Source organism: Strigops habroptila, chromosome 2 (assembly GCF_004027225.2).
Source record: "Strigops habroptila isolate Jane chromosome 2, bStrHab1.2.pri, whole genome shotgun sequence".
In the NCBI taxonomy this organism is placed as follows: domain Eukaryota; kingdom Metazoa; phylum Chordata; class Aves; order Psittaciformes; family Psittacidae; genus Strigops; species Strigops habroptila.
The window spans coordinates 28138109-28151119 of NC_044278.2; the positions used below are offsets into that span (position 1 = coordinate 28138109).

The 13011-nt window shown below is 46.7% G+C and overlaps 1 protein-coding gene across 2 annotated transcripts in view; it reads left to right on the top strand.

Moving 5' to 3' along the window:
• Nucleotides 1-10453: 10453 nt before the first annotated feature.
• HUNK (hormonally up-regulated Neu-associated kinase) overlaps nucleotides 10454-13011 on the top strand; it is a 57706-nt gene continuing 55148 nt past the window's right edge. For both annotated transcript variants that reach the window (XM_030477256.1, XM_030477257.1), the window contains exon 1: nucleotides 10454-10990. In XM_030477256.1, the coding sequence (XP_030333116.1) occupies nucleotides 10724-10990 (267 nt within the window). In that variant the 5' untranslated portion in view covers nucleotides 10454-10723. The remainder of the gene's footprint in view (nucleotides 10991-13011) is intronic.

The following is a 13011-nucleotide window of genomic DNA, read 5'->3' on the forward strand; positions in this document are numbered from 1 at the left end:
CTGTTTAGAGGGGGAAGTTGGAGACATGGGCAAATGGTTTAAACCATCAGTAGTCCCAGAGCTCCTACTGTTTTGTGTTCTTTGTCTGAACCAATGTGATAGGGGACTTAAGCTTGTTGATAATACTTCCAAGACTGAAAAATAAGCAAGAAAATAAAAATAACCTAGAGAGAAACAGAAAATAAGTGGGAGCAAACATCCCTTTGAGTATGCAGTGAGCATTGTTCAGATAGGCTGGTTTTGGCCAAGGTGCCCGGGGGCAGGGTTTGGGGCAGCTTCTGGAGGAGGTGCTGCTTGCTGCCACAGCATGGCAGTCTCAGAGGCCCAAGCCAGAAGCCAGGATTTTGAGGGCGATATGTAGCTGTGCAGAAAGGAAACTGTGCAACACTGAGAGATTCAGTTGTGGACTAAACCACGGGTGGGATGGCACACAAGCTTTGGAAGGAAGGTCTTGCACAGTGCATCCCCAAGCTTGGGGTGTTGGAAGGAAAACCAAACCAAGTATGGTTGACCACAAAACCAAAAAAAAAGTCCTACTTTTTTTTTTCCTGAAAGGAAACTTTCAGGTAATTTATGAAATAATTACACAAGAATATGGTGTATGAGCTGCACTACTGACAGGGACATTTCGTACAAAATACACAGTCCCTGTTTCCAGGCATTGGTTCCGGCATCGATTCTGATGCTGCGAGTCCAAGACCACCAGTTTGGGCTAGTGAAACAGTGTAGCTTGGACTGAGGCTGCCTGAGGAATTTCCTTTTCTCCTCTAAGCGTTATCTTGACAGCTGAGACCAGCCAGAGAGCTTTTGCTGACACGCCCTGGATCTGAACATCTGGAGAGTGTAAGCTCTGCTTTCTTTGTGAAACATCCTCAGCTCAGGAATTTACTTCTCCCAGTGGCCTAGCAGAGCCGACGTCCACTGACCTTCAGGGCACAATGTAAGGCCCATCTGTTTTCTCAAATCTTCGCCTGAGGGTCTGGCAGGAAGGCTCATGGTTAACTTGTCCTGAGGGAGTCTGTGTGAGATGAACAGTGGCCAGCCTGGTATGTATCTGGTTTTTTAAGCAGTGTGTATGGGTCCAGACTTGTACAGGGAAATGAAACAAAATCATTTTACCTTACAGGCATTTTACAATAAATAAATTTATTGAAATAAATAAACCCCTCAGGTTTGGTAACTGTGCTTCTTTGGGTTCTTCATGCTGGAGTGAGAAAATGATCTCTCCCAAGCCGGACATTCTTAATCCTGCAAAGAAAGTGTATCACAACTACCTCCATGACAACAGACTGGCACATGTTATATGCTCAGGATTAAACCAACACTGAATCATTAAAATAGAAGAAGTCCATGTTACAGAAAACCCTTATTAACACTAAAAGAATTTCAAGGTAACAAAGAACCACATTTTTTTTTCTCTTTAAGTTCAGTCCAGTTAGTCCTTCTTTTAAGCATGCAAAGGTAAAAAACTGCAATATCAAGCTGGTATACCTGTTGATTGAAATACCTGTGGACTAAATGGAAGGTGGGAAACAGGTACTAATTAACTCAGAGGCTTTTGACATAAATACGAAGTATGGTGGGAATCAGAAGATGACAAAAACTTGTTAGAAAGTACCCTAGATCACAAAGGGATTGTACTATGTTCCAACCAAAAAACTCTTGACTCTGCATAATCATCTGTTTCCACTTGAAACTGGATGTGTTCCTCCAAGTCACCCCTCCATTCACCTATGCTCAGCATGGCCACCTGCTTCCTGTGCAGCAGTATCACATCCTTCCTGATGTTGTTTCTGCTTCCACCACTCATCCTCCACACCTGCTTCAGCCTTTCAATGTTTGCAAAGCTCTGGAATCAAGGATCAAAAGCCAGATCTTTGCCTTTTTACTGGCATGAGCTGTGCTATTAAAACACGAATCTCATAAGGAAAGAAACTGGGAATTGGTCCCATGCTTACTTTCATGTTTGCAGGACACTGAGCACCACTTTCTTTTTGTGAGACTAGTCCCATCTAGATTTTTATGTTAACTGTAAATTGTTAGAGATTTCAGATACTGAGTTCCATTTAGGTAAGTTCACATAAGCAGGATTCATAACTTAAATTAATATATTATAAGCTAATATCACTTTAGAAATGTTTCAGGACTATGCCAGGAACTGAATGTATGCCAAAGTATTCACTTGTAAAAAACTGTGCACTTCATAATTGGGTTTCCCAACTCTGAATTTTTGATGTGGTTTCAATATTTAGGGAAGTTGCCTACAGAGACATGACTGCAGCAAGTTAACCATGATTTGCAAATGAGATTTGCAATAAACATGCAGCAAGTCTAACCATATAAAAAGGAAGACGCTTGGAAAATTAATGCGTTCAGTTGCAAAGCACCAAGATGAATTTTCATAGCTTAGTACAGGACTGCATTTATCAAGATTTTTAATCTGATTAAATGAATAAGGGTTCCCAAATTCTAATTAACACTAAATATACTAATAAGATTTGTATTTGTAGCAGTTTTATGATGGGATTTGTGTGCAACAGTCAGAATGATGGCTGGCTGAACTTTTTTATTGGTTTTCCTTGTCACACTATGTGATCAGGAAGATGTATCATTCCTTTTATACTTTTCATAGGTGAAGTGTTTCCCACATTAACAGGTGACATATCTAGTATATTATGAGCCTATGGAAACCTGTTTATTGACAGTAGGGAGAGGAGTTGTTACTCTGCATCTATTAACAACTCAGGAGGCCTGGGGCCAGAGCTGGGATGTACTGTACATAACATCTAGGTAACTCAATCTAAAGCCAGCCTGAGCTGAACCAAAAGCAGGTGTTCAACACCTGGGTGCTGCTGACTGGGCCACATGTGACCATTCCTGATGTATAACTCTGTGCAGCACTCTTTACATACCTTAAAGGAAGGACCACAGGTTGTCAGGTAGGAGCTGGAACTCCTAGGAACACAACTGCTTTAGTCCCTGTGCACATCTGGCTGATAAGGGTAGACACCTCCACAGAGGAAAAGCCTGCAGCAGGGCTAAAGCAGAGCTGGCAGACAATGAGCAGTTTGACCTGAGCAGTTCAGATCCTGTCCCTAAGTAGTCACTCTCCTATAGCCCGTACGTATACAGTATGTACCTGTGATAGTTTTGTGATAGAGTAATGTGTACTTTTACCACTCTAAAACTCCGCTTTCCAACAGTTCATTCAGTCATCAAAAATTCTTTCAGGCTTAAACAAAACATAGAAGTCTTAGTTCAGGAGTGAATCACTGGTTTGTTCACATTGCAGCACAGATATAAACAAGGTGTTTGGAACATTTCTTGCAAGAAAGCATTTAAATAGCTGACTTTCTTCAATTTAAAAACACAATTACTAAAGATGCAAGCACACAGCAGACACAGGCTGATGGTGCTCAGCCTGCAGCAATAGTGGGAAGACCACATCCCTGTATTATCCTCTGTAGTACTGGGATATTTTCTGACTTATTGCCAAGAAAAAGGAGAAGAATAAGAAGGAACAATCTTACAGCTCGAGAGCATCTTGATTCTGAATTTCCATTTGTGGCAGGTTACTTGCTTGAAAGTTGTCTGGCATGACATTGGCAGGCTTGTTTGGACTAGCATTGGCTCCTACTCAAATGTAAAGCTTTATTTCATCTTCGTTCTCATCATGTGTTTAAATCACTCCTACAGCACAATAACAGTGTGCCAGCATGACACCATGGAGTGACCCAAGAAGTCCTCTGAAGGGGCTTTGTCAGCACTCATAATACCTCACACCTTCTGCATGATACACTAATTCCAGAGATTCACAAATGTCTGATTTCCTTTTTCTTTACATATCATACATCACTGATACCTAAAAGCTTTTGAAAATACAAAGTATTACACATACAATACTCTTGTGTTCTCTCTTATATAAATGAAATTTAAGGTCCTAAATTTTATGACACCATGCACTGCAAGGAGGGCTTCACAGTAGTTTAATTTAAATTCAGAAACTGAGCTGCTTAATTAATGAAATATGAAAAAGAATAACAACATCAGCACAGCCACAGCAACCCCCTGCTATTTACTTTGATATTAAATTCAATTTGCTTTGTGATACCTCCAAGTCATCGCACTCTCAATTTATACACTGGCTGCAGGGAACTATATTATAGAAGCTGCAGGGCAGAAAGCAAACTGGAGATTTTGGTGGGAGCACAGGAATAGCAGAGCTCTCAGTGCTCGACAGTGACAGAGAACCTCATTGCCAAAATATTTCTGTAAAAGTCATCAAATAGTTTCAATGCTTACTTAGGTACTTTTTCATATCTATATCTATATATATCTATCTATTTATATACCTATCTATATCTATATCTCTATATCTATATCTGTATCTCCATTTATATCTGTATCTATATCTATATCTATATATCTCCATTTATATGTGTATCTATATCTATATCTATCTATCTATATATCTGTATATTCTGAATATTTTTGAGGACAAAATTTGTTCAGTATTTTTCAAATACAAGTTTTAAGCTTAACTGTAGAAGTCCTCTTCTTACAACCATTGAACGGTGAAGTACATTCTTTCTCTATGATTACAAGACTACTTGGATTTAGAAATACCACTGCCACTGTCAGCTGAATAGTAACTGCAGTACCTGCAGGTAGGCATGTAAGTGATAACATTATCAGTTAATACTGGACATCACTGTCATACTGAAAGAGTTGTCTCCTTCCATTGCTGTCCATGTGGCAGTATAGGGCAGAAAGGGCACCCTTACTGCACAGGGTAAATCATCTGTTACTGTGGAAGTGCCAGACAACTTAGGTTCTTGCCAGTGTGAACTCAGACAGGGATTTAAACTCTATAAAAAAAACCATGTCTTATATATATGTATATGTATTTGTTCTTTAAGAACAAATACAAATACATTCTCATTAAAAAAAACCAAAAACACAACATAAAAAACAAACAAAAAAAAACCCCAACTGGTTTAAATTAATATCCCTGTAATATCTGAAACTCAATTATTACAAAACTAGACAGCTGTCAAAAAAACCCAAACTGAAAAAAGCCCAGTTATTTTAAAGCACAACTAAATACCAAAGAGAGCATAAGCAATAACAGGGTGACTTTTCTGTTTTTAACCCAAGATATCAACTAAGTCAGGGTTTCTGCTACAACCTGACTGAAATCAGCAGTTGGCTATTGACTTCAAAAGGCCTGGTGATATAGCAGGTAAATTTGTACAGAATTTACTTGTTGCTCTCATGCAACATAATTACGAGTTTACCTGCTTCTTCATTTACCATCATAGAATAGTTTGGGTTGGAAGGGGCCTTCAAAGGTCATCTAGTTCCAGCCTCCCTGCCATGGGCAGGGACATCTTCAACTAGATCAGGTTGCCCAGAACCACATCCAGCCTGGCCTTGAATGTCTCCAGGGATGGTGCATCCACCACCTCTCTGGGCAACCTGTTCCAGCATACCATTGAAAAGGGCTGAGATTTAATTGTTCCTTCAGTCAAGGAGCTCAGATCTGTTCAGGATGAGTGAGAGCAATTAAAATGAATCGCATATGCAGGTGAGGCATAAGAAGCATTCGAGCATCCCAGGCAACAGCTTCCGCAAGAAGTGCTTGGAAAGCTGCCACCACCAGCTGCGCCAGAAGAGGCAACAGAACAGTAAGGCAAAACATCTCGCTGACGGGCTCTCTCAGGCTCGCAAATGTTTCCTTTGCAGTGCCATGTTCTGCTGCTGGACCAGCGTTTTTCAGTTGTGTTTCCAGTTGTGTCTCTGTCTCCAGCCACATCCTCTGCGAATGTGGTACCGTAGCCTGGGAACTCAGCTGTAGTGTTTCACCCCTTGTAGGATTCAGCCCAAGTAGACCTTGACATTGGCGACTGGACCCAGGGGCCTCAGTCTTCCTTGTGGCTGCAAAACTCATACTCTGCAAGCTGATAATACATTTTACTACAATATTTTAAAATGTTGAAGATGGCAAAGAACAATACTGACAGAGTAACTCCGAATTTCTTTGCTTTCATGGGTTTAAGTCAACCTCTACATTATTTTTAGTAGCTTGTTATTACAGCTTTTGCAACCTGAAGACAGACTACTGCCTTTAATTCATTAGTAATTTCAACAGTTAATCAGAAAATGTCATTACCTAGAAAGACTGCAGTTCAAAATAAAGCACACTGGAGTTAAATTTAAATTAAAGCATAGGCAGAAATGAATGCAGCCTTTGATTCCCCTTCGATGCAGACTGCACCCTGATGGGCACAGCTGGACAGGATAGAAATCATGAGAGGGCAGCAGTCTCTCCTGTTTAAAAGGATACTGTCAACTCATTAAGTCCTCAAGTTGAGTCAATTTAAAAAAATACATGCACTGGGTTCTTTCCGAGCTCTCCTAATGTTTGCTGCAATGGCCATTTCTTATTTTTTGTTTGCTGCAATGGCCAGTTTTATTTTTGAAAGAGGTTGATTTTCAGGTGTTTGACTGAAAAACATACCATTAACATCTGTTTAATCATCACAGTGGCCAAAACCATGTTTCTGTTAGCTGAGTGGGAGCCGTGAGCCTAAACAAAGGCACATACCTCTGTCTGTCTGTCTGTCTGTCTGAAAGCATATTCCTTTGGGCAAGGAAAGGTCCTGTTTGTTTTGCAGTGTGTGAGGTTCCCCCCTTCCCCAGATGGCACCAGCAGGGAAGCAGAGGATGAAGGCCTGAAGGCCCATGGTCTCAGCTCACCTCTCCTATGCCACAAAGGATTTACTAGCGCTAATGCGCATCCCTTTTTGGGCATCTGTACTTAGAGACGCTGAGGCTGGTGCAGGGTGGCTGAGGCAAGCTCTGTGGGCAGGGAGTGGAGGATGCAGGCCTGTGCACGCTGAGCATCTCTTGCTGCGTGGCACATATTGCCATTTAAACGATGAGCTGGTCTCCTGCTGCTAACAAATGCATTCTTTACCTTACAGCTTTTCCTGCCCAAGGGCACGCTGTCACTGTTGAAACAGGGCTACGCCTTTGCTCTGCGCTCCATCACTGCTTGTATGGATTAGCCAGAAGCTGCATCCAGGCGTGTCTTCCAGGATTTTCGTGGACAGCCAGGCTTCCTACTTCCTTGTTCCAGTTCCCTGCACAGGAGACAATTGTGAATTCTCGCATTATCTGTCTGAAGCATGTATTTGGTCCATCGTGAGAACACCTATATAGCAAATACAGTTGCAAACCCTCTTAGCATAGTCATATCTTTAAACAAGATAGCCTCTCCTCAACTGGAAAGCAATATATACAAACATTTTATTCTTCTAATGTAACTGTAGTACAGTTTTGTTTTTTTTTCCCCTCATACAATATTGTTAAAAACCTCACATATATCAAGCTGATTAGGGAAGTCTGTGAAACAGACCCAAGCTCAGCACTGAACTATCTCACCTTGCCAGTCTCCTGACCCATGCAAGGATTGGGTTGCCTTCCCTGCAAATGCAGGGATGCTCCTAGCAGCTTCCTGCTTCCAGCTTTGATTTAGGAAACTTCACTAAAGTTCTCTCCTGGACCACTCATATTTGTTGGGAGCCAGATTTATCAATCCCAGTTGATTCAGGAGGGTGAAGAAGGTCTGATAGAAAAGGTAATTTGTCTGGGGATGACACTGGCGTGGCACGGTGTGGTACGAGGTTACCTGCACTGCCTCACTGTGCACTTCCACTTAAATTTCTCTGGTGGCCAGGCCAGTAGAGGAGTTTTCTTAAACTTCCTGTCACTTTTAAACAGCCTGGATTGCACTGTGGGGTAGAGTGGGGACAGGACCAGTTTTGCTGTTAGGGATGTGTCATGTTAAAGTGTACCCCAGCTTCAAGGAGCACAACTTCAGCACAGCAGCCATCAGTTTAGGCAGTGCGTCATGGTCCTGCATCCCTGCACCTTCCCACAGGGGACCAAACTTCTCCCAGGATAGTGGCAGGTCAGAGAACTTGCAGGCTTTTTTGTCAGGTGGCTGTGTACTGTAGTATTTGTAAATGTACCCAGAGCATGAGATGAGTGTATATTTTAAAGCCAAAATATTATTTATTGCCTTTGGAACATTATCTTCTCCAGTTTCTGCCTACTGGGACAGTGCTGGATTTCTGTTTTGTTTGAAATTTCAGCTGAAAACATATATTTCATTGAGTGTGGTGATTTGGAGTCAGTTTCAGGCTTCTCAGCAATGGAACTGCCCTGTGTTTAGCCACTGGGAATATATTTTGGAGGGGTCATTAAAAGCGTCAGGGAACCTGAAGTCAGTTAGTGGAAGGTGGCCAGCTGAGCTCCAGAAATCCAGAGAGTCTGCTTCCCCAGTTCTCCTTCCTCATATTCTGCCTTGCAGTAAGGGCCTTTGTGCCACACAGCTACCAGCCACCACCTCCATGCATCCCACTCCCTCCATTTCCTCTTTTTCTCTTCCCAGCAGACTAAACACTTTTGTACCCTTGAAAGGAAAGGGAAGGGGTCTGGATAAGGACTGTTCCTAAGTGTGGGAGGAAACTGGCATGCCTCCTCGCATGGCTGGCCCAAGAGAGCTGACAAAGAGCATTTGGCTCATGTGGAGAGGGCTTGTTGCCTGGCTGCACCCCAACCAGCCCCAGCCTCAGGAGGTGGCAGGGCTCAGCACCTCCAACAGCAATGCCTCATCCTACACAGGTCGCCTGAAGCCCCTCACTGCCAGCCTCCCTGGGCAGCTGCCCGCCTTTTGCCTAAAGCCAGACCTGGGTATGTTGTAACCTGCTTAACTATGGCTTGGGAAGTCTGGACTGACACAGGGGAGACTACAAGTTGTTATCCATTACAACTGGCATGGTAAAATAATGAAAACGTTGCTCAGCTCTGGCTTATGTTTACTAAAGCAGGGATGTCAAGGAAAAGTGTGGAAGGAGCACACGGTTCATAAACTCCTGTGCCGGCCAAAATCTGACTGGCAATGCAGTTAGACGATTCAAGCAGAAGGACCAGCGGGATATAGTTCTCCCACAGCGAAGTGACAGAAGTGGCATCAAGACAGAAGCGACGGCTAATGGACAGCAGCGTGGTGTAAAATTAGTCTGACATTTTTAAGGAGTAAAAGAAGAGCTTAAAGCGAGGTGGCAGCGTGAGCACGGGGAGAGAGCTGTGCTAGCCAGCCCTCTAGTGGGAAAACAAGCTTCACATGGGGCGGCAGTGTGATTGCAGCAAAGCTCTGAGCTGGTTTTGATCAGGTACAACCGCATCTTTCGGGGAGGTTTTGCTTACACAGCTCACATCTGTTAGGGTGCGCGTGATTTCTTCTTCTTTTCCCCCACAGTACTACCTGATGCAACTACATGGGCAAGACTAGAACACGCAGATTAAGCTTGAAGATGAATAAGGGTCCTTGATTACTTTCTTGCTGATGCCACGCTAAAGATACGTTGTAGATTAAAATCCTTTTGAGCCATGAGGCGTTTCAATGAATTAACTGTTCTATTAGACCTTCCAACGCAGGAGCTGAAGGTTGCTAGCATCACTGGTCATTCAAAACTCGAAGCAGGGTAGAGCATCCCTGACTATCGGAAACTCAAAGCAGGGTAGAGCATCCCTGACCATCGGGAACTCGAAGCAGGGTGGTTCTGCCGGCTCTGTCTCACCTCCCATCCCTGCTCTCCCTCCCCGAGCGCCTCCTCTTTGCCAGTGAAGCCTCCGGGAAGGGGGCTGGGCAGTGAAAATGCCAATATGCTCGTTTCTTCTCGCTCTCCCCGGGGTAGGGAAGATCGGTGGGGAAACGAGTGTCTCTGCGGCGGATGGGTGCCCAGGTCGCCTCCCCTCTCCGGATCCACCGGGCCCTGGGCGGTGTGGACTGCAGAGGAGAGGGGGGGAGAAGCTCAGCCAGGACCCCCGAGCTGCAAAACGGGAGGAGGGGGCCGCCGGCAGAGGAGACCAAATGCCGGGAGGGATAAACTGGAGAAGCGGGTGGTGAACCGAGGGGCGGGCGGGGAGCGGGTCCCGCCGGCACTGCGGGAGCAGCGGTCACGATCGCGCCGCGGTAGCACGTTTCCCGACACGGGTGTGAGAAGGAGTCAGGCACGCTCGAGAAGGAAGGTGGGGAAAAGCAGCACAAAAGATGTTCCCGGGCAGCAATAAACAGAGCCACACCGAGCGGAGCGAGTCACGGCGCTCCCCGGGAGCCGGGACCCCTGGTTTAATTACAGAGAGGGATGCGTTGCCGACCCGGTTTGGGTGCAGGGGGGAGGAAAAAGGAGGGGCCAGTCGGGTTTGAAAACACCCAGGCTGCCGGGTTTGGGTCGCATCTGCTCCCGCTGCGTGCGAGCGGATTAAATTACCGCAAATTCAAACTGAATGAGCCCTTTCCCCCTCCCTCCGCCAGCCCTTCCCTTCCTTCCTCCCTCCCTCCCTCGGTCCCCTCCTCCCCGCTCAGCGCGGCAGCCTCACGCCGGCAGCCGCTGCCGGCTCGGGGCAGAGCGGCGGCCGGAGGAGGAGAAGGAGGAGGGGAGGCGCTGGATCCAATGAGGGACGACAGCCCGGGGCACCGCGCCGCCGGCTAGCCCCGGCCCCGGCCCCCCGCCAGCCCCGCTCCGCCCCCCGGCCCCTCCGCCCCAGCCGGGCCGGCGGCGCTTTCCCCCGAGCAACTTTCTTGCCCGCCCGGTGACCGCCCCGTGGGGCAGGCGGCGCGGCAGCGGCAGGAGCAGCGGCAGCACCGGGCATGCCGGCGGCGGCGGGCGACGGGCTCCTGAGCGAGCCGCCGGCGGTGGCGGGCAGCGGCGGCGGCGGGGAGGCGCGGAAGGCGGCGGCGGGCGCGGAGGGCAGTTTCCTGGCCGCCTGGCTAAGCGCGGCGGCGGCGGCGCCGCGGGAGCGGCTCCGAGACTTCCAGCACACCAAGAGGGTCGGCAACTACCTGATCGGCAGGAAGCTGGGAGAGGGCTCCTTCGCCAAGGTCCGGGAGGGGCTGCATGTGCTCACCGGAGAGAAGGTACCGCGCCCCCGCTGGGCACCCATCGGGTGGCTTCCCGCACCCCGGCGGTGGGGTAGTGGAGGGGTGGCGGTGCGAGATGGGTGTGTGAGTCTGTGCCCCCCGGCAGAGTCGGGGCTCCTCTCAACTTCCCCGCGGCTCCGCCGCACTCTGCGGGCGTGAAAACGGCGCTTCCCCTTCTCTCCCTGAGATTTCCGCGGCTGTAATTCTGCTTTCCTCTTGGAATACCTCAGTTGCCTTGACCTGCCCTTTTTTCTTTCTTTTTTTTTCTTTTTCTTCACTGTTTGTTTGTCCTTTATTTTCGGTCAGAAGTGTGTTTTTAATGGTGAGACTTGTATCGTTGAGGACCAGGCGCGGTGTGCAGCCCAGTCGCGACATATCGCGTGTGTACACAGCTATACACAGGTACTTCTCGGTCATGAGAGCAATGGGAGATGCTGCTGTGTGTGTCTGCAGGGGGGGGTACAGCTCGGCCACCAGAAGTTGTTGATACCACTGCACAGCAAAAGATAGGAGATGCACCATGGATGGGTTTTTTTCCCCAGTGTGCTGGCAAAAAAGTCCGCGGAGGGTCTCTGCTTTTTGTTTGTTATCCAGAACCCTTCAGTGGAAGCTTTTACCCATCATCAGGATATGTCACAACCTCATAAAGAGTAGTATGGGCTTGGCTGGATGGTGAACAGACCAAAGCAAGCTGGCTAGGGTCTACCTCCCTTAAGAGTTGTGCTGCTCTTGTTTGAGCTGTCTGACTTCTGCCTCTGTTTTATCAGATCCTTAACAGGGCGCTACCCAAAGCGGGTTGTGATGTTGTTACTGAAAGCTTCTTGGACCAGTGGGGCTAAGTACAGTGTAATTTCCTCCAGCTCCAGCAGCACTCTAAGCGTGCTGCTGTTCAGATTGCATCTTGGCAGCTTCTGTTCCTGCACTCTTGGATATTTTTATTTTTTTCTTTTTTCATTCCAGTAAATTTGTCACGGAGCGAAATTTAATACAGGGCTCTGAATTTCATCATGAGAAAAATGATAAGGTTAGTGATTATTGTCATATAGGAATGCAAAAAAAAAAAAACATTTTTGCTCTCTCCTGTTACCAAGCGTGTGCTTCTCCTTGGTAACAGATACATCCAATGATTCTCCAGCTGATAAAAGGCACATGCACACACACGTCCTTCCCACCTCCACGTTTTTGGATTGCTACATTTATCTCAGTCTGTTAAGAGGGGTAAAAATAAAAAGACCCACCACACACCCCTCTGTCTCAGCTCCCAGGCCTGCTGCTTTTTTTTTTTCCTCCCTCAGTCTCTTGAATAACGCACACTGTGACAAAGTGACAAGCAGAAACTCTAGGAGAATCACACACCCTTCCTCCTGAGCTGCTGTGTCCATCTTTGTGAACAGGCACAATGGTCTCTAAGCTCCCTCTGACCCGATCTTGTACCAGTTTGAGTTAACGGATAGCAGACAAGAGTAATTAATGATTTGCTTCAGGTGAGGTCCTATCTCAGCGAGGTTCCTCCCTCTAACCAGAGGGGTGAATGCTTTCCTTCCCATCGTGACCCCACATGAGTATTTCACCCCAAGCAGAGAGCTGATGGACATTCAGCTCTTCTGGGCATCTTCCTCTGCCAAGCTTCCGCATGGCCTCCAGCCAAAGGCAGCTGAAACGTTCCCAAACTGGCTCTGCTTCACAGCTGCCGGCAGCTCTGCCTACATGGAGCCCACCATGGGTGACTGAGCTCTTCTGTGATATGAGGAACAGAAGAAAAACATCTGTTTACACAGACGCATTTCTCTCAGAGTGCAAGGCTGTGTCAGAGAGGAGGCTGAGGCTGGCAAGGGCAGGAACGGGAGTGGGAGTGAAAGCACGAGGCGGTGTGAGAGTGGGGACCGACCGAGGTCATGGGAGGAGGTTCTGTGGGAAGAGGATGTTTTAAGTTAGAAGTGGTTTATCTCCGTGGCAAAGTACTTCCACAAGACCATCATATTACATGAAGGGCCAGGTCTGCTGCTTAAGCTACATTT